The sequence below is a fragment of the Carcharodon carcharias genome, chromosome 2 (assembly GCF_017639515.1).
Source record: "Carcharodon carcharias isolate sCarCar2 chromosome 2, sCarCar2.pri, whole genome shotgun sequence".
In the NCBI taxonomy this organism is placed as follows: Eukaryota; Metazoa; Chordata; class Chondrichthyes; order Lamniformes; family Lamnidae; genus Carcharodon; species Carcharodon carcharias.
Window position 1 is genome coordinate 183,139,113 of NC_054468.1, and position 26,570 is coordinate 183,165,682.

General features: G+C 41.0%; 1 protein-coding gene across 1 annotated transcript; it reads right to left on the minus strand.

Moving 5' to 3' along the window:
• Nucleotides 1–2,178: 2,178 nt before the first annotated feature.
• Nucleotides 2,179–26,337, minus strand: rd3 (retinal degeneration 3, GUCY2D regulator). Its single transcript, XM_041182895.1, has 3 exons — nucleotides 26,321–26,337; nucleotides 6,520–6,836; nucleotides 2,179–2,476 (listed from the first exon to the last, which is right to left on the minus strand). The coding sequence occupies exons 2-3, from the start codon at nucleotides 6,813–6,815 to the stop codon at nucleotides 2,179–2,181; spliced, it is 594 nt and encodes a 197-aa protein (XP_041038829.1). The 5' UTR covers nucleotides 6,816–6,836; nucleotides 26,321–26,337.
• Between the last annotated feature and the right edge of the window lie 233 nt (nucleotides 26,338–26,570).

The following is a 26,570-nucleotide window of genomic DNA, read 5'->3' on the forward strand; positions in this document are numbered from 1 at the left end:
GACACCAAGACTAAAAGAAAGCTGACAGCTTGATTATAGAGACATATCAACAAACTTGATGTACACAATAGGCACAAGGTACTTTATTAACAAAATACATGTGTTGCACAGTGAGAAAGCACGTCAACATCCCCAATATCATGTCTTACCGGGTTCATGTCTACACTTCCTTGGCTGCACTGAGCAGATACCAGATTTTTACCAAAAGGAGGGGAAAACATTTTGATGGACAGCTACATTGGGCTACTCTCCTACGACTAGTTTCCCATTTGTAGAACATCATCAACAGGGGCATGAGAGCTGATTGCATGGCTAACCTATTGAGGGGAAGTGATGCATGGCAAAGAAAAATGCCATAATAAAAGATGAGAAAATACTTGACACTGAAAAAAAATTTAGGTGAATTTAACTCCCATCTTTCCCCCATTTTCAGTCTCAACTGCCTTATCAGATCAGGAGAGAAAGATGGGTTATGTTCTTAGATTACATGTAAAGATCACTGATTCAGGAAGTACGCTTCTATAGAGTACAAACAGTTCCATTAGTTTTTGATCTCCTGAAAAGGAATGCAACACTTAATTAAAATCTCCTCGCTCCTAATTTGTCTTTACCAATAAAACCCAATAAAAGTAAAGTTGTTCATTAAAAATAAAAGCTAGGAAATTTTAAAAATATAACAAACATTAGGAATTTAGGCTTTCCAGCCATTAGGTCTTATTTAGGAGATTGAAGGGAAGGTTATGAATTTTGTTGAGCTTTTTAGAAACTTTACACTTATATATAACATATAGCATACTTCCTGTATCATACTCATTCTTTCCGATGACCTTCCCATCACACTTGATTGATAACTCTCCTACTGTTATAAAACAGCATATGTCCCAATTCACTGTGAGCAATGTCCCAAGATCTGCTGGTTATAGTTCCAAATTATATATTGAGCTCACAAAACAACATGATCGGCAACATGTGTCATGTTTGTTTAGCCCTGCACTGGCAATCCCACTTAGATTCTTTATTTTCTTGCTGTATCTGATTCTTTGTGATGTGTTGTACCACTTCATCATCAACACCATTCAACAGGCCACAAGATGCATGAGTGCGGTCGAGGGTAGCTTTCCTGGATGCTTTTTCTCCTTCTGGGAGGTGGAGGGATGTCTGACACACACTTGGCACCTGACTTCTCTTCAGTGCAGCCAAGATTGGGAAAATTAAAGCTATGAGCCCACATCCAAAAATATCTTTATGATAAAATCTCTTGCATATGTCAAATCCATCATTCAAGCCATGACCATTGAGCCTGTTACATATTGAATTGGCTTATCTTCCCTATCCTACCTTCTCGCCTATTTGAAGACTTTTCTGGTGATTACATTTCAAGAACATGTTTTGTGAATGAAGAGATAATTTAGATTACTTTTTAAAAGTTCTATTCATTAAGTGGTTAGCGATACTAATAAACATGTTAACACTAGGAGAAGTGCTGGCTTTACTGCTTCTCTTACAATGCCTTATGATGAATGAGGAAAGGCAGAGGTACCTTCTGTGTAGGAGTCACATAATTGCTGACACTGGAATATTATTACTTCATGATATCTGACAGCAGTGAAAATAAAACGGATTCCTAACTGTTCAAATTAGTTAATGAGCTACAGTGTGTGATGCAATGCAAAATACATTTGAAAATGAACAGTATTTGATTCTGGATTTTTCACTTGATTGTGCAGTATAGAGATTCAGCTGTGAAAAGGATTGCTGCGAGAACACTTACAGTGCTAATGGATTTTTCTAATCCTCAAAAACAAATCTCCCATGGTATACCAATACCATATTCTAATAAATCACAATTATCTACAGTTGGGTTCAATGGGAGTGCAGCTGGCATTCGATAGTGAAGAAAATTTGTCGCAGTGTAAAACAGACAGCTAACTCACAATCGTCCGTTTCACACTTTAGCGCGAAACTAATTTCATCCGCACTGTGTCAAGAATAGGCCACTCAAATTCTCATCTGAGCGTTCACAATTGCAAATGTTAATGACATTCGTAGGCAGGCCATGCACATTCACAACAGTCACATTGCTGAAAGGTAAATATCAATCTAAAATTCAATAATTAAAGATATCTAATCACCTCTATACAATCATTTCTATTAGAAAATTATAAATTGTGCATTCCATCAGAACTCTTTAGCAGTTTTAAACTCTGGCATACTCCATACTCGTCTGGCTGACACGAAGCCTTGTTCCACGTTCTCTGAGACGGTCTTAATATTACTGCTGAAAGGATAGATCCTTACTCGTGATTTAAATATCATCATGGAGAGACTCAATGTCCGTTTCTTGTTCCATTGCCTGGTCAGCTTTTTTGTATCTTGATCTTCCTTCATTTGCTCCGAAGCATCCTGTAGAACAGATCGGAATAATTGTGACACTTCCTGCACCTCTGGCTCATATTCAGCGATCATCTGGCGAAACCTGGATATCAAATGGAAATCTTAATTAAAATGTATAATTAAGTGATCCCACACATTCAGTAGGAACCATGCTCCATATAAATACTGTGGTTACAAAAGCAAGTCAGAGGCTAGGAATCCTGCGATGAGTAACTCATCTCCTGACTCACCAAAGCCTACCCACCATCTGCAAGGCACAAGCAAGGAGTGTGATGGAATACTCTCCACTTGCCTGGATGAGTGCAGCTCCCACAACACTCACAAAGCTTGACACCATCCGGAACAAAGCAGCCGACTTGATTGGCACCACATCCACAAACATTCACTCCCTCCACCACTGACACACAGTAGCAGCAATGTGTACCATCTACAAGATGCACTGCAGGAAATCACTAAGGCTCCTTAGACAGCACCTTCCAAACCCATGGCCACTACCATCTAGAAGGACAAGGGCAGCAGATAGATGGGAACACTACCACCTGAAAGTTCCCCTCCAAGTCACTCACCATCCTGACTTGGAAATATATTGCCATTCCTTCACTGTCACTGGGTGAAAATGCTGGAACTCCCTTCCCAACAGCACTTTGGGTGTACCTACATCACATGGACTACAGCAGTTCAAGATGGCAGCTCACCACCACCTTCTCGAGGACAACTAGGAATGGGCAATAAATACTGGCCCAGCCAGCAAAGCCCACATCCCGCGAATGAATAAAAAAAGATTTATTTGCCTGCTTAACACCAGAAGTACTTTAAAGGACTTCTCAGATTGGCCTTCCTATGAGGAGGGCTAATCCACCTGTCTTCCAGGAGTGGCACCACAGACACACTCCAAACCTACTCTACAACTTATGCTCTGATCAAGGTGCATCCATATTGAAGCAGGCACTTGCTGCTTCCATTTAAATGTCATGATTGCACTCTGGCCCTTGATACCCCACATGATCCAGAATGGAGTTTATAAGCATTTACCTTCTCCTTGATCAGAGAGCCTCAACATTTTCTCTGTTACAAGGGTAGGCTATAACCTGTGAGATATTGCTGATATCAATTGCTGCAGGCGTGAAGGAGCCTGTTGCGTAAAGACTAAGTGCTACAGTAATCTTGACAGCCAGTTAATTGTGTCCATGTCCTGATTTGAGGCTAAAGTTGTGGCTGCAGTAGGTGGCATAGCTCAGTGACAGTCTCCTTCATGAAGCATAGAGGTCTCAAGCATGGCTTGCATGAGAAGTTGAGATAGGAGAAGTGCTTCCTGAATACATGCTGTGGATATGGCTTCCAACACAATGCACTCATCCTCCCCCCTTTTCCCAACTGTTCATTCTCTCTCAATCACTGCTTCCCTTCTCCCTCCAGCCCCAAAGTCAGTTATGCCAGACTACCCATGACTCCAGTAAAATTGCTTTAAAGGCACACAAAACCTTCTTGTCAGCAGTCAGAATTAAGTTTCCACCATCAGAAAACAGTCCAAGAAATACCCAGAAGTTTGATAGCAGATGTCATTGTCAAACCAACCTGTCTGTAGTGGATGAGCCCTTGAAATAGCACCGCTGAACAACTCTTTCTGCCTGGTTGTGCTATGAGTTATTGGGTGAGTTTAACACATGACACATCACTATCCTCTGTGGGTAACACCATGAAAGGTCTGCCTGTATTTTTAAAAAGTTACACTTAATCATAAATGCTTTTGGAAAACAAATTGCTTGTGGTTTCATAGATACAGCTGTTGAAGAGAAATGCCTATATTTGTAGCTAGAACAATTAATCCATTGTCATTGCTGTAGCTCCTATGGCAACAAACATTCTGTTTCACCCTGTCAAATACACAATGAAGTATGGATGAATGCATAATAAAGATGCAACAGAATTGTTCCTAAACTTTCAAGCCATTATAATCCTTTGTAGGTGTGATTCAATAGCTCTGATTATGTAGAGCCATCAGATAAGCCATTTGCACCAATTACGTACTAAATTAAAGCTTTTTTACTTGTTACTTCTCATGTTAGTCATTCAAATGCTTTGAGCCTTCAGGGATGGTGATGATACTCAAGATAAGTATTGTGTTTTGCAGCAGTATGGAAAACTGTGCTTCACGATTCTATCATAATGCTATATTTTGCAAAATACCATATGCTGCATTTCTGAGAATGCGACCTGTTCATTTTGAGTAAGATGATTTTATGTTTACACCATGCAAAAATTTGTCCGTAAGGAGCAATTGTTACCATATGATAGTATGTCCAATGATCAAAGGGTGATAAAACTCCAAACAAAGATAATCTTAGCAAGAATTAGACAATAAATGTTTATTTTCTTTAAATGGCATAAGAGATACAAAGCTCAGTTGGAATTCTGGCCCCCTTCAAGATAAAGTACAATGAACAGCTTTGGATAAACATCATCCACAATTTCCAGGAAATTCTTTACATCCAGAGTACTACATGCTATCCTAGGTCTAGAACTTTGTGTAATCTTAAGATAAATGTTTTGAAACAATAATAAATTAAGTTAATTGTCAGGCATTTTACTGACTCATCTTTTCAAAACTGTTATTAAAAAAAGGATAAAGGAATTATCCTAATACATTCCTTCTGCCTCTTTCCAACTCCATCAAACCGGTATCAGTTGTTTCCCTTCATAACTAGGAAACCCATAAGCACAATAAACAGACCATAGCGTTAAAAGGGTATTAAGAAGCAAATTGCCAGTTCCTATGTATTGCCATCACTGAAGAAGTAACATGAAGACTGGAGGCTACAAATAGAGGGTTAGGGATAGCAATCAATTGGGCATGAAGATGGAATTGACAGTTGGATACAGGGATAGTAGCTCAAGGGTGGAAAAATTATTGTCAAAGATAAATGGATAGCCAGAGTCCAAGGTCCAAGCATGGAGGGAAACATGGGAAAGTAAGCTTGAGGGCCTGTGGTTGTTAGCACAAGCAACCCATAGTTGTAAGAGGGTGAGGCAAGGAGGGGTGGGGGGCACAGGTGGTGGGTGAAATAATGAAGTACCGGTACATGACTGAATTTGTCACAATCTTAATCCTGGGCAGGGTTTGAGTAAATGAGTAGCAAAAAGATGTGAAAACTCAATTAATTTTCCAGAAATGGGATTATAATAATACTCAGGCTATGTTTAAATTCTGCTAGCTGACTTCTTGCCCAGAACAGGTGGAAGATCAGTGGGAAGCAATATAAAATTATGCAGCCCAAGGTCATCTACAGATGTAAGGTAGCTGATGGGACTGAATTCAAAGGGCATTTCACAGTGATCTCACATTTCTGAAGTGGGGATGGGGGAAGAACACAGGACAGTGGAGGCCTCAGCTTTCCTTGCAGAGCCTGAATGAGCACTCCTGCTCTTTCTAGCCACAGAAACCTTATATTTCTCAACCCCCTCATTCTGATAAGTTCTGGATATCTTTAAACTAGCGGGAAAGCTTCAGCAGCTTCCCTGCTCAGTCTGATTCTGCTGATGTCACGATATGCATATGTAAAGAAGGATCCTGACAGCTATGGTGGGCATCCTTGCAGCTGTGGATGTTTTAGTCCATCAGGTTGCATTTGCACATACTCCAAGATGCTGCCTCTTAACAGCAATGCTGCATATTGCTAAAAGCGACTAGAGACAGCAGCTTCTCACCTGAGCTGTTACGGTTCATTATGAGTGCTGGACACTATACTCACAGCTTGTAAGTGTAAAGCTGGAAATTAGCAAAGTTCATTGTCAAAAAGGCCCTTGAAACTTAGGAGAGGGAATCCATAAGGCATAACAATAAAGATAATGGCAGCTCAGTATTGAACAGAAAGATGTTGTTGGAGCTCCAAGCTACAAAACATTACAGTGCACCATGCATCCTATGAGCCAATAGTATCAATTGAAGCTTCATATACAAGAAATATTGAGTGATTGACAATATCGTCTTTCCATGGAGCCCAATTATCCAAATGTTAGTTCTTCTTTTAAGATCCCTTAATTAGTTTAGTTTGTGCAAATTTGTTGATAGTTAGAAATATCCATGTCATCCAGACACCAGCCAAATATAAGATTGCATCACATTACCTGAGTACCACAGGTCCACAGTAAGAAGGGTGGATTTTGGAACATGCTTCCTCAAGTTCTAGCCTCTCCCCTGGGGACACTTCATAACTATGTTTGGGATGACTGATGAGCCAGTTGTAGTCTACACCTGTTTTCATCTTCCTGTACTCGTCTTCTCGCGCTCTCTGCATTTTCTCAGCTTGTTTCAACTGCCAGCTAAGTTCCATCATGAGGGTTTCAATGATCACATCTGTGGGGTTCCTTTGGGAGTAACTTTGATAAGGCTCGCTCCATTTAAACCAGGAAGCGATGGACATTGTTCACTGATATGTTGTTTTCTGAAAGTACATTAAAGAAAACTTAGTGATCTAAACAATTCTCTCTTAAAGATACATTAGAATTCTTTACCTTTTCGAGCTCAACCATTGAAGACAACTGTGATAAATAAACGTTCAGTAACTGTTCTTAATGCAATTTGAACTGCTTGTTTAGAACTGGATGAAGTACTCTTTTATGAGAATACATAGGAAGATAGCATAGTGGTAAGGTTAATGTACTAGTAATCCAGAAACCTGGACTAATGCTGCAGAGATGCAAGTTCAAATCTCACCATGGCAGTTGGGGGAATTTAAATTCAATTAATTAATAAATCTGGAATAAAAGATAAACACAGAGTGATGATCATGAAGATACCAGATTGTTGAAAAAGTCTGCTGTCTAAACCCAATCTGGCCTACGTGTGACACCAGAGCCACAATGATGTGGTTGACTCCTAACTGCCCTCTGAAATGGCTTAGCAAGCCACTTAGTTGCATCAAACCACTACACAAAAGTCGAATAAGAGTGAAAACAGTCAGACCACCCAGCATCAACTTAGGCACTAGAAAGAACAAAGCCACACCCTGCCCAGTTGACCCTGCAAAGACCTTTTCACTAACATCTGGGGACTTGTGCCAAAATTGGGACAACTGTCCAACAGACTAGGCAACAGCCTGACCTTGCCATAATAACAGAATTCTACCTACAACCAATGTCCCAGACTCCTTCATCGCCACACAACTAGAGGTGGCAGCAGCACAGTGGTGCACAGTTGGAAGGGAGTTTCCTGGGAGTCCTCAACAGTGACCCTGGACCCAATGGAGTCTCATGGCATCAGGTCAAACCTGGGGAAGGAAATATCCTACTGATTATCACATTCTACCCTCTGCCAGCTGATGAATCAATACTCCTTTGTTCTCCATGATTTGATGTTCAAGCCATTGCTCTTTTAACAAATATTAATAACCTGGATTTGGGTATTTAGGGCATATTTTCAAAGTTTGCAGATGACACAAAACTGGAAAATATATCGTAAATAGCAAGGAAGATAATAACAGACTTCATGACAATATTGACAGACTGGTGAAATTAATGGCCAAACACATGGTAATTGAAATTTGACACAGAGAAAAGTGAAGTGATTAATTTTGATAAGAAGAATGAGCAGAAGCCCTGTAAACTAAATAGTACAGTTTTAAAAGGGAGTGCAGAAAAAAGGGACACGGAAATGTAAGTACATAAGTCTTTGAAAGTAGCAATACAATTTGTTAAGACTGTTAAGAACATATGGGATTCTTGACTTTATAATTAAAGGCATAGGGTACAAAAGCAAGGAAATTCTGCTAAACCTTTATAAAATAATAGTTAGGCACAAACTGGGGTATTGTGGCCAAATCTGGGCACCATGCTTTTAAAAGGATGTCAAAGACTTGGAGAGGGTACAGGGGAGACCAACTTGAATGGTACCAGGAATGAAAGACTCCCATTACTGGGAGAAATGGGTTTGTTTCCTAAAGTAGAAAGGGTTAAGAGGAGGTTTAACAGAGGTGTTCACAATCATGAAATAAAGGAGTAAGTAAGGAGAAACTGTTTCCAGTCACAGAAAGGTTGGTAACCGGAGGATACCATTTTAAGTTAATTAGAAAAGAAATCAGAGGCAACACAAAGACAAAGAAATTATGCAATGAGTTATGATGATCTGGGATATACTGTCTGAAAGCAGGTTTATTAATAACTTTAAAAAGGGAATGAAATGATATTGGAAAGGAAAACAATGCAAGGCAATGGGGGAACAACAGGGAGGTGAGACCAGCTTGTTAGTTTTTTCAAACACCTGGCACAGGCATAATGGACTAGAAGGAATCCATTGTTTCTATATTGTTCTACAATTCTATTTTTCTATAATTCAAGCAAAACTAATTTTAAAAGACTGCTTGAAGAGCTTGACAATCCTGCCAGCTACATGAGTTTTACTGATATTAGCTATTAATAAGATCAGGAATCTTTCCTTTGGTGTTTGAAGTGTAAATATGGTACTCTGATTTTAGATATGCATATGAATGTAGAAGAGTAAAACTTAATTGAGTGAAAATACAAATAATGCACAGAATAAACAGTTATTCTGATATTATTTAAATCACACTGTAGACTCAAATTTTTATTCATTTCAGAAAATTTCATTGATTGATATTAATAGAATCTGGTTAATGGATTTGTTGTATTTCAAAGGCATCTCATGAGAAATTCATGAAAACTTGAAGAGAAGCAAACTAGTTGGTTATTTACCTCTGTATTATTTGGTTTGGCCAATGGTATGATTGTCAATTTCACATTTATAAATAATGTATGTATAATGATATGATAAAGACATACACATTGGGTGAAGAGTTTATCCTTACCTAAATAACATCACAATTTGAATGGAGATTAAGTTTTGAAATTAATTTCATTTTTGCTCTTCTACTTTTCACCTTTCCTTTTCTTGAAGGCAGAGACTCATGTAACGGGATTGTCCCAAATACCTCTTCCAAATGTCTACTCTTCACATGTAAATCTCGACAGCGAATACCAGCGCCTGTCAGCAAGTATCCACACAAACATATTCTTGACTCGTGATTGAGGAGTGGATGACAATAGCCAGGCTCCTGACCAGCCCAACTGTTCCTCTGAACAATTAGCTGCCTGAAGCATAATTACCACTTCCTCACCAACTGCATCTAGCCACCCAATTGTTCATGCACCAGTACAAAGGCAGCCACTTGGGGAAAAGTAGCTCCTGAATTAGAAGTGCTATCAGTGAACGGAGCACTAGTGAGAACAAAGACTAGGATGTGGAAGAAAGACAGAGTATCAGTCCTGCACAGAAGGTGGAGAAATGATCAACCTTGTCTGAGGAGCCAGCGGACCGAGCCTTTGAAAGAACATTTTCAGTTTTTATTTCAGATTCCCAAAAGCTGGGTTATTATACATTTGTTGTCACTAATTTAGGCATAGTTATCGAATATACCTGCGCTGGGAGGGAGCATGAAGACCTAAGACTCTTTCTTCTATCTTAATCTTTTACATTCTCTTTGGCCGTGATGTTAGTGCTGCACTTTAGTGTTATAAGGTTGTTATATTGCTATATAACTTTCTTCCTTTTCTGCTGGTTATGCATTTTACCCACAGTAAATGTCCATAAAGACAATAAAGTGTATTGAACTGAATTGAAAAATTGAATATTGGATTGTTAGGAAACATTGATCACATGTGGAGATGGTGTAGACATATTGTTGAAGAAATGAACAAATGGAGAGCGCCCACAACTCATATCTGCAACACATTGCCGAAAACATCCCACAACCAAAACAACACCCTGGAACAGCCTTGTCCACCGCACCACCTGCAATCCGAATGTGGCCAGTGAAGATCCCCAGTGTGGCCCCTGGAGTCAGTTTTCAAAATGCCAGTAAGTGGAATGTTCTGAAAGAAACTGCTCCTCCAATGACAGGCCATTCCTCTCCTGTGTTTGCTGCTGATACACTTACAAGTGGCAACAGTGTGTACCATCTACAAGATGCATTGCAGGAACTCACCAAGGCTCCTTAGACAGCACCTTCCAAACCCATGACCGCTACTATCTGGAAGAACAAGGGCAGCATACAGATGGGAACACCACTGCCTGGAAGTTCCCCTCCAAGCCACTCACCATCCTGACTTGATTCATTCACTGTCGCTGGGTCAAAATCCTGGAACTCCCTCACTATAAGCACTGTGAGTGTACTTACACTACATGGACTGGAGCGGTTCAAGAAGACAGCTCACCACCACCTTCTCAAGGGCAGTTAGAGATGGGCAATAAATGCTGACCATCCAGCAGCATCCACATCCCATGAATGAATTTTAAAAAGCAGCTAATGTGAGAGAGAAGCAGTCTGTGATTGGAGGAGCAGCAACAATGATGACAGTGAGTATGCTCCGGAAAAGAGGTATTGGCGGGAGAGAGAAAGAGAGAGGCTGCAGGGCTAGGTGGGGGAGGAAGATGCTGCCAGGCCTGGCTGGGCCAGGCCGGGTGGAAAAGGAAGAAACTGCTGGGCCAGACTGGGGAGGAAGATGCTGCTGGGTCAGACTGGGGAGGAAGACTCTGCTGGACTGGGCTGGGCCTAGGCCTGGCTGGGTTCCAGGGGGAGCAAAGATACTGCTGGGCTTTTTGTTTTTATTCATTCATGGGATGTGGGTGTCACTAGCCAGGCCAGCATTTATTACCCATCCCTATTTGCCCAAGTTTAGAGAGGATATTTAAGAGTCAACCACAATGCTGTGGGTCTGGACTCACATGTTGGTCAGACCAGGTAAGGACAGCAGATTTCCTTCCCTAATGGGCATTAGTGAACCAGATAGGGTTTTACAACAATTGACAATGGTTTCATGGTCATCATTAGACTTTCCATTCCAGAATTTTATTGAATTCAAATTCCATCATCTGCCAAGGTGGGATTCAAACCTAGGTCCCCAGAGCATTACCCTGGATCTCTGGATTACTAGTCCAGTGACAATTCCACTTTGCCATCACCCCCTGCCTCGGCTGGGCCAGGCTTGGCTGGGTGGAGGAGGAACTAGCTGCTGGGCTAGAAGAGGTTGGATGCAGTAATTCAAGCAGGAACGGTGAGGGTGAAGAGATTTGCTGCCCAATGGCATGGGTAAGAGAGGGAGTGCATCAGTGTGGGGGAGAGAGAGTGAGTGAATGAGGGAGAGAGAAAGGAGGAGCAAGCGTGGAGAGTGAGAGTGAGTGAGTGTGGGACAGAGAGTAAGTGAGAGAGAGAGAGAGAGAATGCATGAATGTGGGAGAGATTGAGTGTGTCAGGAGAGAGAAAGAGTGAATGAGCATGGGAGGATTAGTGTGTCTGGCTCACTCAGAGTCCCAGGGTTCCGACTCACCCTCACCCCTACACACCAACACACAATCACACCCACTCACACCATCGGTGAGGGCAAATGAGCATCAAGAGATTGGGAGTGAGCCAGACAAACAGTTTCTGTCCCCACACATTCAAATGGTGGTAATTATGGTTTTATTTAGTGTGCAATGTACCTTTAAGAATAGTACTTGTTAAGGAAGATCACATGATCTGTAGTAACCAATGGAAGAGTAGTGCGCACTACCCCAGCAGTCAGAGTTGATATAGAGTTGGAGTTGAAAGCACACGTATAGTTGCTGCTGAGTATATTGTAAATAAATTAAAGTTACCACCCAAGAAATGTGTGCAGATCAACTCTATCACTAATAGTATAACTCTGCCACCCTACAACAAACTGGTGATGAGGATAGAACAGGATTGAACAGAAGAAATCAAGTTAAAAAGAAATCAGCACTGTACCTCACCCAGTGATGGTAAGTAGTAAGCTCTGTTAGAATCAAACAAGTTAACCCATCTTAAAATGCCACAATTTGGGAGAACTCATTCTTTTGAACCACGACAGATGATTGGTCTCAATACATAGAACACCTCACATTCTTTTTTCAAGTGAACGAAATTATGGGGAAGAGAAGAGGTGAGCGATCCTCTTGAGTACTTGTGTGAGCAAAATCTATGGTTTGATTCAAAGTTTCTCAGTGCCCCAGATTCGAAAAATTTCGATGAATTGGTGGACCTCGTGAAGAGTCATGTTCAATCAAAGCCTTCAGTCATGATGCAGAAGTTCAGGTTTAATTCATGAAATAGAGCACTGGGTTAGACAATTGCATGCTACGTGGCAAATTTGAAGCAGCTAATGGAATATTATGAGTACGGTATGATTCTCAATGACTTGCTCAGAGATTGTTTATTGTGAAAGAGGACTCTATTCAGAAAAGATGATTGTCCGAAATGAATCTAGATTTCAAGAAGGCGCTAGAGATAGCGCTGGTCAAAGAAAGCACAGTAAGCCATTCAAAAGCAATGCAGGGTGCACAAAGTGGCACAGTCCTCCACATCGGGCGGGAAACCTCAGACGAAAGTAACACGAAAAAGTGAGACTCTGCCGAGAAGCAGGGAACAGCCCCCACTAGCCGAAGAATAAAGAAAAAGAACTTAGCAGTGAAATCGAAGAATAATTTTAATAGAGATGGAATCAATCAATCTTTTAGCGATTGGCAGTTTAAAAAAATCGAACACTGCTTTTGTCATAGAAATGGACATATAATGAGGCAGTGCAAGGAAAGATTCAATCAGGCTTGTAAACAGAAGAAGAAGCCCAATGAAATCTACAATGTAGAAGAAACTGAAACAACAAATTCAGACATTTACTCATTGTTTAAACTGAAAGCTGGAAAGACAGAACCAATATTTATCACAGTGAAAGTAAATGGCAAACCTGTTAGAATGAAGTGGACACAGGAGCTTCCACTACAGTAATTGGGGAACATACCTTCAGATATTTGAATAATGGTGAACATCATTAAGTTTAGAAGAAACAGACAACAAACTAAAAACATATACGGTTGAAGATGTTCAAGTAAAAGGCATAAGCAGAGTAACTGTCCATTATGGAAGCCAAACAGCAAAGCTACCCTTGATAGTGGTAGCAGGTGAAGGGCCAAGCCTCCTGGGGCAAAATTGGTTAAAGGAGATTAAGTCAGAATGGGCTGAAATTTTCCAGTTGAGAGTAAGTGGGCTACCAGTGCGACTTAGAAATTACACCACCATCTTCAAAGACAAACTAGGGAAAATCCAAGGCCTTCACGTGGATCCGGAAGCAACCCCTTGCTTCATGAAGGCAAGGCCAGTGCCATGTGCCCTGTGAGAAAAAGTTGACATTGAACTGAACAGACTTGAGAGAAGTCTGGTCAACAGTGAAGTCAAAAAGAAGATTGAGATTAAAGTCTGCGCTAGAAAAAAGAAAAGTGCACATTCCAACAAGGGAAGCAATCTATTTGGGTCACCGAGTAGATTCACAAGGCCTCCATCCAATTAAGGAGAAAGTGAGAGCAATAAGAGAGGCTCCTGTGCCAAAGAACGCAGAACTCAAATCGTTCCTAGGAATGATCAACTATTATGGGCAGTTCTTACTCAAGTTGTCTACAGTGCTGGCCCCCCTGCATTCTCTACTCAAAAAGAACCAATGTTGGTCTTAGGAGGTGCCCCAGAAAGAAGCTTTCATAAAGGTGAAACAATTGTTGCATTCATCCAATCTATTAGTGCATTATGACCAGACAAAAGAAATGGTGCTGACATGTGACGTATCTCCCTACAGAGTGGGAGCAGTGCTCTCTCATCGGATGGACGACGGCACTGGACGGCCAAAACGTTATGTATCGAGAACGCTCACCACAGTGGGAAGGGATACACGCAGATAGAAAAAGGTCTGTCCACCATCTTTCATGGCAAGAAATTTCACCAGTATGTTCATGGCTGCCATTTTACAATCACCTCAGACCACAAACCATTGCTAGGATTATTTAATGAGGACAAGGCTATACCACCCATAGCCTCAGCAAGAATACAATGATGGGCCTTAATTCTGGCAGCATACAAATACAATTTTGTACACAGGCCTGGCAATCAAATTGCAAACACTGATGCCCTTAGTCATTTGCCTTTACTAGAAAATGATGAGCATGTCCCAGTTCCACAAGAACTTGTTTTACTGTTAAATTTCTCAGATTCCTCGCCAGTATGTGCTCGACAGATCAGAAACAGGACAAGTCGGGATCCAGTCCTATTTCAAGTAGAAGAGCAAATGCTACATGGTTGGTCACAGGAGCCCATATCTGACTAAGTGAAACTGTACTTCAACAGAAGACATGAAATACCCAGCCAGGGTGGCATTTTATTGTAGGGAGCACGAGTGATACTTTCTCCAAAGGGAAGGGAGCCACTTTTAATCGAACTTCACAGTGCCCACCCAGGAATTTCCCAAATGAAGACCATAGCACACAGCTATCTATGGTGGCCTGGATGGATGGCAAAATAGAGAGTTTAGTGAAGCACTGTGTGCAATGTCAGCAACTGCAAAAGTTGCCAGTGACAGCTCCATTACACCAATGGGCCTGGGCAGGTAGATCTTGGGTGCAGTTACAGATTGACTATGTTGGACCTTTCCTGGGCACAATGTTTCTGCTCATTGCCGATATCCATTCAAAATGGTTGGACGTATATGAGGTGAAGTCACCAATGCCGGCTGCTACAATTGAGAAACTACATCAGAGTTTTGCCATTCACGGAATACCAGAAGTAATCATTCCTGATAACGGCATGACATTTAGGAGTGCTGAGTTTTAACTGTTTATCAACCTCAATGGTACCACTCATATGAAAACTGTACCGTACCACCCTTCCTCAAACAGACTCTCCAAAAGGATAGTTCAAACATTTAAGGCAGGCATGAAAAAGCTAACTGGTGATTCCTTGGTGACCAAGCTAGCACGCTTATTCATTATAGCACTACCCCTCTGACAACACCTGTGGAGCTATTGTTGAAACGCTGTCTCAGGATGACATTGAGCTTAATAATGCTGAATTTAGAGGGGGAGGTGGAAAAGCATCAAGGAAGCCAGAAAACTAGACATGACTGACATAGTCGCAAGAGGAAATTTACCATGGGAGAGCCGGTATACGTAAAGAACTTCGGGAAAGGGTCAAAGTGGTTACTGGGTGAAATGAGTGCAATGACTGGACCGCTATCTTACCACCTGGAGGTGAAAGGCCAAATCATCCGTAAGCATGTCGGCCATTTAAGGAAGAGAGAGACAAATCAACAAGATTTGGTTCCACCAGTGACCATGACCGGGTCTGCATTCCCTGTTGAGGAAACTCAACTCAGGACTGACATGTTTGATGTTCCTGTAAGAGTTGAGGATATAGTACTGCAAGCGCCCACCAAAGCACCTGATGTTCAAGCAACTCCGGAAAAGGAGGTTCCTGACAAAGAATCTGAAGTTGTGGAGCTGCGACATTCCACACGTACCAGGAAATCACCTGAAAGACTGAACTTGTAAATTCCTTAACCAGTGTAAATATTATGTTGTCCTGAAAAATATGTACTTGTAAATATAATATGTATAGCCGAGTTGAGGGAGGAAGGAATGTAGTAATTATGGTTTTATTTAGTGTGCAATGTATCTTTAAGGGAGATCACATGTTCTGTATGAACCAATAGGAGAGTAGCGTGGGCTACATCAGCAGTAAGTGTAGAGTTAGAGTTAGAGTTGAAAGCACATGTATACTTGCTGCTGAATATATTGTAAATAAAGTTAAATTTCCACCCAAGAAGTGGCTGCAGATTAGCTCTATCATTAATGGTACAACTCAGCCACCCTAAAACATCATTTTTTTAAAATTATCAATTTGTGGTTTGGCATTGCTTTATTTTTGCTCAGCACGTTGTTTCTTTTCTTTGTACCTCAACTTTATTTTGAAAATTATGCTTAACGTAAGAGTGCAGGTTAGTGATGAGGCTGATTGTTACCAAAAAGTGAAAGGAAGGGACAAAGTGAACACCATATTGCACCAAAGAATCATATAAGAGTAGGGAAAATTGACAATAGGGCAAACTTAAAGGCTTTGTATCTGAATGTGCGTAGCATTCAGAATAAAACTAATGAGTTCACAGCGTAAATAAAAATAAATAGGCATGATTCGCTGGCGATTACTGAGAGGTGGTTACAGGGAGAACAGGTTTGGGAGTTGAATATCCAAGGGTACTCAGTGTTTCGAAAGGATAGGCAGGAAGGAAAAGGAGGTGATGTAGCTTTGTTAGTAAAGGAAGAGATCAGTGCTTTAGTGAGGAACGATATAGGCACTGAAGAGCAAGACGTAGAGTCAGTCTGGGTAAAAATAGTAAGGGAAAGAAGTCCCTGGTGGGAGTAATCTATAGGTCCCCAAAGAGTAGTTCAGCAGTAGGGCACAGTATAAACCAGGAAATACTGGGAGCATGTAAGAAAGGCACTTCAATAATCATGGGTGATTTTAATATGCATATAGACTGGACTAATCAAATTGGCAAGGGTAGCCTCAAGGGGGAGGTCATAGAATGTATTAGAGATTGTTTCTTGGAGCAATATGTTGTGGAACCAACCAGGGAGCAGGCTATTCTGGATTTGGTTTTGTGTTGTGAGATGGGATTAATTAACAATCTCAAAGTAAAGGATCCTCTAGGGAAGAGTGATCATAGCATGCTAGAATTTCAAGTTCAGCTTGAGAGTGAGAAACTTGAGTCCCACACTAGTGTTCTGGAGTTAAACAAAGGTAACTACATAGGCATGAGGGCAGATTTGTCCCTAGTGGGCTGGGCAGGAATACTACAATGTAGGACAGTTGATGAACAGTGGCAGATATATAGGAGATATTCAATTCTTTCCAAGTAAAATATATTTCAAAGAGGAAGAAAGATGATAAGAGGGGGAAAAAGCATCCATGGCTAAGCAAGGAAGTTGAAGATAACATAAAGGCAAAAACTAAGGCATTACAAATTGCAGAGGTCAGTGGCAGGCTGGAAGATTAGGAAACTTTTAAAGATCAACAAAGGGTTACTAAAAAAAATAAAAAGAGCAAAGGTAAATTATGAAAGAAAACTGGTGCAAAATGTAAAAGCTGATAGCAAAAGCTTCTACAAGTATATAAAAGGAAAGGGAGTAGCTAAAGTGAATGTTGGTCCCTAGGAGGATGAGGCTGGGGAGTTAATAGTGGGGAACACAGAAATGGCAGAGATGTTTAATCAATATTTTGCCTCAATTTTCATGGTGAAGGACACTAGTACCATCCCAATAGTAACAGGTAGTGCAGAGGGTATAGAGAAGGAGGAACTTAGAACAATCATCATCACTAGTAAAAAAGTACTGAGCAAACCATTGGAATTAAAGGGTGACAAGTCCCCAGGACCTGATGGCCTACATCCCAGGGTCTTAAAGGAAGTGACAGCGGAGGTAGTGGATGCATTGGCTATAATATTCCAAAATTCCCTGGATTCTGGAAAGGTTCCAGTGGATTGGAAAAATGCTAATATAATGCCCTTGTTCAAAAAGGGGGGGAGGCAGAAAGTAGGAAACTATAGACCAGTTAGTTTAACGTCTGTAGTTGGGAAATTGTTGGAATCCATTATTAAGGAAGTAGCAAGGGGCATTTGGAAAGTCAAAATGCAATCCATTAGAGTCAGCATGGTTTTATGAAGAGTAAATCATGTTTGACTAATTTGCTAGAGTTCTTTGAAGATGTGACAAGCAAGTGGATAATGGGGATCCTGTAGACGTAGTATATCTGGACTTCCAGAAAGCCTTTGATAAGGTGCCGCACAAAGGATTAATACACAAGATAAGATCACATGGAGTTAGGGGTAATATATTAGCTTGGATAAAGGATTGGCTAACCAACAGAAAGCAGAGAGTCAGGATAAATGGGTCTTTTTCTGGATGGCAAGCTGTAACTATTGGGGTGCCACAGGGTTCGGTCCTTGGGCCCCAACTATTTACAATCTATATTAATGACTTGGATTCAGGGATAGAAAGTACTATAGCTAAATTTTCAGATGACACCAAAATAGGTGGGAAAGTAAGTTACAATGAAGAAATAAGAAACTTACAAATGGATATGGACAGGTTAGGTGAATGGGTCAAAAGTTGGCAGATGGAGTTTAACGTGGATATGTGTGAGGTTATCCATTTTGGTTGGAAGAATAAAAAGGCGATTTATTATTTAAATAGAGAGAAACTTCAGAATGCTTCAGTGCAGAGGGATCTGGGAGTCCTCGTACATGAATCGCTGAAAGCTAGTATGCAGGTACAGCAGGTAATAAGGAAGGCAAATGGAATTTTGGCATTTATTACTAAAGGAATAGAGTACAAAAATAGGGAAGTGTTGTTGCAACTGTTCAAGGCATTGGTAAGACCACACCTGGAGTACTGTGCACAGTTTTGGTCCCCTTACTTGAGGAAGGATGTAGTTGCATTGGAGGCTGTTCAGAGGAGGTTCACTAGATTGATTCCAGGGATGCAGGGCTTGTCTTATGAGGAGAGATTGAGCAGTTTAGGCCTATACTCACTAGAGTTTAGAAGAATGAGAGGAGATCTAATTGAGGTATATAAGATGCTAAAGGAAATAGACAAAGTAGACATGGAGCAGATGTTTCCCCTTGTGGGGCATCCTAGAATGAGAGGTCATAGTTTTAGGCTAAGGGGTGGTAGATTTAAATCAGAGATGAGGAGGAATTACTTTTCTCAAAGGGTCGTGAATCTGTGGAATTCACTACCTCAGAGTGCAGTGGATGCCAGGACGCTGAATAAATTTAAGGAGGAGATAGACAGATTTTTCATTAGTAACGGGTTGAAAGGTTATGAAGAGAGGGCAGAAAATTGGAGTTGAGGCCGCAATGAGATCAGCCATGATCGTATTGAATAGCGGGACAGGCTCAAGAGGCTGAATTGCCTACTCCTGCTCCTAGTTCTTATGTTATTATGTTCTTAACGTTGCTCATTGGCCCATTGAGTGAGAAAAAAATGGAACTGTGCCCTTCCCCCATCAAGTGAAAAGTTTCGGCACCCATGACAGCCTGGAAATTTCTGCAGCATCAAAGGACAGCTGCTAAGGACATAGGTGACTTCAGGTATTGCAGGTTCAGGTGTTACAGATACCACTGCTTAACTAGGTGGGTTAAGGGTTAGCTGCCTTGCTCCTAAACTCTACACCAAAGGAAGGATGCGGTTGCACTGGAGAGGATGCAGAGGAGATTCACCAGGATGTTGCCAGGGATGAAACATTTAAGTTATGAAAACAGTTGGATAGACTTGGGTTGTTTTCGTTGGAGCAGAGAAGACTGAGGGGTGACCTGATCAAGGTGTACAAGGTAATGAGGGGCATGGACAGGGAACAGCTCTTCCCCTTAGTTGAAGGGTCAGTCACAAGGGGACATAAGTTCAAGGTGAGGAGCAGGAGGTTTAGGGGGGATATGAGGAAAATCTTTTTACCCAGAGGGTGGGGTGATGGTCTGGAATGCACTGCCTGGGAGGGTGGTGGAGGCGGGTTGCCTCACATCCTTTAAAAAGTACCTGGATGAGCACTTGGCATGTCATAACATTCAAGGCTATGGGCCAAGTGCTGGTAAATGGGATTAGGTTGGTAGGTCAAGTGTTTCTCACATGTTGATGCAGACTCGATGGGCTGAAGGGCCTCTTCTGCACTGTGATTCTGTGATTCTAGAATTCCATCCCTAAACCTTTCTACCTCTGTCTCCTCCTTTATAATGCTTCCAAAACCTACCTCCAAGACTTTGGCCATCTGTTCTGATATCTCTATCTATGGCTTGGTGTCAAAAATATTTAATAACACTCATGTTTAGCACCTTGTTCTTTCTTACTATGTTAAAAGTGCTATGTAAATGTAAGTTGTTGTTGGCTCCAAGCCCTGATGGAGATGATCTGGCCGGTACTGACACTGACCAGTCGCATCACTAAACCTGTGCCCTGTGCCAGTGGGGTGTGCATGCAAATATCAATGTTTCTCTAGTAAGTGGCCCTGAATATCCTTCCCTTGGGCCCCTTCCAATGTCTCCACATTAGGGAGATTCAGACATGTGCCCAGAATCTCATACTAATGCAAAAGAAGGGCTGTCAAAAGCTGATACATCTAGTGGGAACATCCTAGTCACCTATCTCTCAACACTGAGACAGCACTTTATAGAGGTAGCAGATCTGAGCCACAAACAAGTAGCTAGCACAAAGGGTAGATATGGGGCCTGAACTTCCGTGGAGTGGCAGAGTCAGATTGCCACTCTGCTCTTAGTTTCTTACCTGGAAATCAGCGCTCCTTTCTCGCCCGACCTTCTGACTCTAACTGCTGTAAAGCAAGTTAGATTAAAGTTCCAGCCACTTTCTGAAGACTGGGAAAAAGTAGGTTTGTAAGCTACATGAGTAGCATTGGGGGTTTGTGGAAATGTCGGGTGTTCAGGGGGAGTGGTCACGGGAGGTCAGTTGGTCAGAGAGTGTGCAGGTCAGGTGGTGAGGAAGGAGTGGGAGTTGGGTGGTCAGTCAGGAGGAGGTCAGTTGGAAAGGTTGGTTGGGGGAGTCAAGTGGTCATAGTGGGGGTCGGTTGGCTGGTCAACGGGGTCGGGTTAGTCGGGGTGGGTCAGTCAGGGGGGGTTGGATGGTCAGGGGAGTCGGGCATTCGGGTGGGGTCAGGTGGTCAGTGGGGTGAGTTGGGTGGTCAGGGGGTGGGGGTTGGGTGGTCAGTCAGGGTTGGGGGTCAGGTGGTTGGGGTGGGGCAATCCCATGGGGTTTCAGGTCAGTCCTATAGTCACCTAGGAGTTAAAAGTGGTTTTAATTCTTCCAACATTTCCTACCTATTCTAGTAAAACAATTGGAACCATCCAAAGCTTGTGATTTAAATTGTATTTTTGGATGGTTCCAATTGCAGGGCAATTACCCAATGGAAGATTGAACTTCCCAGGAAATTGCCATGCAATCCTTACCAGGGGACTTCCAGAGGGGGACGGGGGGGGGCTTCCCCAATGCATCTTTGGGATACTCCCCCAATTATGACGCCACCGTGGCCCAGAAGTTATTGTGTTAAAAAGTTGTTGTCAATAGATGATTGAGATTTTTGAAAAATATCTTGTGTGAAGTAAAAATCAGTTGAGTACATAGATTGCTAAGCTCATTTATGTGGATGCTTTCAGCTTTTGGGAATTGGGATAAAAGGAAGGCAAGTGAAGGTTTTTGTCTTATGAAGGAATATGGTAGACTTCTTTAATAGTGAATATCTTTTTGATAATATGGGTAGGACAGGCAGGTGCGAAAGGATTTTATAAGTTATGGTAGATTTTCAAGGTCTGGATAAAATTAGGATGTAAATTCTAATGGTGTCTGGCTGATAATTATTTCTTTAAATCTTATATTCTGTTTATTTCAAGACAAATAAAGCTGTTTGACTGAAGCTTGTGTTCAAGTTAGTGAGTATCAGATATTCTTGTCTATAATGTTCCAACACTGTTTTTCAAATTGTTTTAATTCTTCCCAATTACCTTTCCAGCAGCTTGGTTCTGCTTATAAGTTGGTATTTATTGTAAAAATATTGTTTATTGCATTGAGTTTTGAGTAATGTTTGCATTTATTCCATGATACTAACAATTATTCAAGATTTAATAAATGAAATTAAAATATACCTTTACCTATTTCAATTAACAAAAGATTGAAATTAAGATAATTTGTTCCCATAACATCCAACAATGCAAAATCAGATAATTAGTTTTTACTCACCTGCCAAGAATAAATGTGTGTGCATGAGCATAGGAATAGGAGTGGGCTGTTTAGCTGTTCAAGTCTATTCCACCCTTCAATGAAATCATGGCTGATCTGTGACCTGATTCCAGATTTAAAATTAACAATTGATCTAGCATCTAAATTGCCTTTTACAGTAGAAAGTTCCAAACTTCGACAACCCTTTGCTTTTATCCTAGAAGTGTTTCCTAATTTCACTCCTAAGAGATCTGGCTTTAACTTTTAGGCTATGCTCCCTCATGCTAGACTTCTGAACCAGCAGAAATAGTTACAATCCTATCTTTTCACAATATTAAGGGGAGCATTTCAATCAAATCATCCCTTACCCTTCTAAATTCCAGAGAATACAACCCTAATTTGTGTAATCTCTTCTCAATTTAGCACTTTCACTCCAGATATCATTCTGGTAAATCTACACTGGCCTCCAGGGCTAATACATTCTTCCCAAGATATGGTGCCTGGGACTGCACAATGTACTCCACATGTAGTCTAAACAGGGCTTTGTATAGCTGCAGTATAAATTCAACACGCTTGTATTCTAGCCTACTAGACTGTGATTTTTTTTATTAATTCCTGGGATGTGAGCATCACTGGCAATGCCAGAATTTGTTGCCCATCCTTAATTGTAATTGAGAAGATGGTGGTGAGCTACCTTCTTGAACTGCTACAGTCCATCAGAATGGTATGTTGCTTGGAGCAGAACTTGCAGGTGATGGTCTTCCAATGCCTCTGTTGTTCTTGCCCTTCTAAGTGATGTTGCAGGTTTGGAAAGTGCTGTCAAAGGAGCTTTGGCAGGTTGCTGTAGTGCATCTTGTAGATAGTCCACACTGCTGGTACTGTGTGCCAGTGGTGGAGGAAGTGAATGTTTAAATGGTGAATGCAGTGCCATTTAAGCAGGGTGGATGGTGTCGAGCTTCTTGATTGCTATTGAAGCTGCACCTTTCAGGCAAGTGGAGAATTATTCCATCACACTCCTGACTTATGCCTCGTAAACGGTGGACAGGCTTTTAGGGAATCAGAAGGTGAATTACTTACTGCAGAATTCCCAGCCTTAAACCTGCTCTTGTAGCCACAGTATTTATTCAGCTGATCCAATTATGTCTCTGGTCAATGGTAGCCCCTAGGAAGTTGATGGTGGGGTATTCAGCAATGGTAATGCCATGGAATGTCATGGGAAAATGGTTAGATTTTTCCTTGTTGGAAATGGTCATTGCCTAACACTTGTGTAGCACAAATATTACCTGCAAATTACCAACACAAGCTTGAATGTTGTCCAGCTTTGGCTGTACGTGGGCATAAACTGCTTCAGTGTCTGAGGAGTTGCGATTGGTACTGAACGATATGCAATCATTAGCAAACATCCCCACTTCTGACGTCATGATGGAGGGAAGCAGCTGAAGATGGTTATGCCTAGAACATTACCCTGAGGGACGCCTGCAGTGATCTTCTGGGACGGAGATGATTGGTCTCCAACAACCACAACCATTTCCCTTTGTGCCAGGTATGACTCCAACCTGCGGAGAGCTTGGCCCTGACTCTCAAATAAAGGCCAATATTCCCTTAGTCTTGGTTATTTTCAGTAACTATTCATAGTATTAGAATCATCCACATACATTGGCCCCCAAGTTTCTTTGGACCGCCGCTGTTTCTGGCTTTTCAACATTTATAAAGAACTGTGTTCTATCATTTTAGGTCAAAATTGGACAACCTCACACTTGCCTACATTGAAATTAATTTGTCACAGGATTTCTCATTCACTTAATCTATTAACATCGCTTTGTGAACTCATGCTTTCCTCTATACTGTGTACAATTGTACAATCCCACCTATGTTTGGGTTATCAGCAAACTTGGATATGTGGCTTTCTTTTCCATTATCTTAGCCATTAATAACAATGATGCATAGTTGAGAACTCAGCTCATCCTGTTAATTAGTGTGCCTGCCCTTGATCTCTAACCTAGTCTCCTGCCATTCAGCCAATTTTCTAACCAGGTCAATAATTCACCTTCAATTCCATGAGCTTCAACTTTAGCTAACAGTCTTTTATGAGGGACTTTATCAAATGCCTTCTCGAAGTCCATATAAATAATATCCGTAGACATTACCCAGTTCACTACATCAATCACTTCTTCAAAAATTCAAGCAGACCTGTCAGGCATATCTTACCCTTTTCAAATCTATGCTGGCTCTCTCTGATCAGAAATGAAATAATTTGCATTTATATAGCACATTTCATGATCACCGGATGTTTCAAAGAGCTCCACAGCTAATGAACTACTTTTGTAGGGAATCATTATTGTAATGTAGGTAACATGGAAACCAATTTGTGCACAACAAAGCCACACAAAGAGCAATGTGAGGATGACCAGATAATCTGTTTTTGTGATGTTGATGGAAAAATAAATATTGGCCAGTCTATTGGGATTATTCCCCTGTTCTTCGAAATCGTTCAATAATTATCTTATCGAAAGGAGGAGCAGGCTCGAGGGGCTGAATGGTCTACTCCTGTTCCTATTTCTTACGTTCTTATGATAGCATGCTGGATATCCCAAGGAAACTAAAATGGAATCAGGATCAGGGATTCACCAAAATTAACATAAGCAAATAACAGTAATGAAGAAAATAATGGCACAAAGGAGTGAGAACCTTCTACATCCACCCAACAGGCAGGTAGGGCTTTGGTTTAATGTCTCATCCAAAAGTTGGAACATCCGAAAGTTGGAACCTCCAACAGAACAGCACTCACTCATTACTACACTGGAGTATCGATATAGATTTTTGCGCCCAGTAATTCAGAGGCTAACTTAGTGCTACCAACTAAGGTCACTTTATTCTCAATTCTAGCCTCTAGTAATTTCCCAACAACAGATGAGAGACTAAGTGGTCGATAACTTGCTGTTTTCCCTTTCTCAGCTTTCTTAAATAGTAAAGCAACATGTGCAATGTTATAACCTGAAGGAAAGTTTCCAAAATTGAGAACTTTAGAAAATGTTAGTTAGAGCAACTGCAATGTTCTTACCTATATCCTTTAAAACCCTGGAAATCATTTGTTCCTGTGGATTTATCACTCCTTTGTGCCATTATTTTCTTCATTACTGTTATTTGCTTTTGTTTATTTTGATGAATTCCTGATCCTGATTCCATTTTAGTCTCCTTGGCATATCCAGCATGCTATCATAAGAACATAAGAAATAGCAACAGGAATGGATCATTTGGCCCCTTGAGCCTGCTCTGCCATTCAATAAGATCATGATTGATCTTCTTGTGTTTCGATTTCCACGTCCCCATCTAACCCCGAAAACCTTTGATTCCCTTGTCTAACAAGAATCTATCATCCTTAAAAATATTCAATTTACTTTTCCTATACTGTAAATAATAATGCAAAGTAACCATACAGCATGTCCGTCATTTCTGTATTTTCATTAACAATATTACTTTTCAGTTCAAAAGCCGCATATTGTTGCTGACTACTCTCTTTTTCCTAATTTAATTGTAAAATTTTTATTCCTTGCAATTTTCTTTTCATACCCCTTACTATCCATTTTTACTCTTTGTATCCTTCCCATATAACAGGATCTGTGTTGTCATTTTGCATTTTTGCATGCTTTTTTCACAATTTTATGTTACTACTTTAGTCATTCATGGTTGTTTTGTAGAACTCTTGCCCCTAAATTGTTTAAATTGCTCTGATTCAGGTTAAATTCTTTTTTGAGCTCCCACCATTCCTCTGTCATTTCACCCATCAACAGATTTGCCCAGTTTACTGTAGACTGTCTCATCCCATTGAAATCAGCCTTACCTAAATCTAGAATCTTAGTAGCTGTTTCACATTTCTCTCTTTCAAACATTTGGTCATTTGCTCTTCGATAAATGTTCACACACCTCTAAGCTACTGACTAAGTGAATTATGGTCTGCCCCATAGTTGGTTGCAGGACATAATGTTGCTGAAAACTATCCTGAACACACAAGAAATTCACTACCTTTATGATGATATTAGCTAATGTACTGTCATTATGAGACAAAAATAAATCATGCCATTATGGATGATGAATATTGCTTTATAATAATCGTTATTTAATGCGTTTACTTTTTACTATTTTTCTCTCTCCCTTCATTAACACCAAAAGATGAACCTCAATTTCAAATGGAACCAGACAAAACAAAAGCCTAAACAGTTTACAATTAACCGTCTGTCCCTCTATTCGGACAATGTTTCTGCAAACAGAGCAGATGAGTCCATAAGCACCAACATGCCGACGATATCGAAGTGCATCACTTACTCTCGTTAAGAGCCAAGCCTCTTTATTTAGAACAGGTGGAGTCTTTCACATCTGAAAAGTGTGCTGAGACGCCAGTGAAGTGAGACATCCAATGTGATCCCGTGCGGTCACTTTATTTTTGGATGGCCCGTTGAGTATTGATGGTCGGTGTGGTCGTGGTGGGAGGACCAGGTCGGGAAGACTACAGTAAGAACCCTCTTGCTCAAGACCTGTTGCCTCCGTTTTACCATCACGAAGATGATTCACTGGT

Coding starts and splice junctions, on each gene's coding strand:
- rd3 (XM_041182895.1), bottom strand. CDS start 6,815: ATGTCCATCGCTTCCTGGTTTAAATGGAGCGAGCCTTATCAAAGTTAC. Junction 2,477..6,519: donor TGTGGACCTGTGGTACTCAG/GTAATGTGATGC, acceptor TTTGATATCCAG/GTTTCGCCAGATGATCGCTG.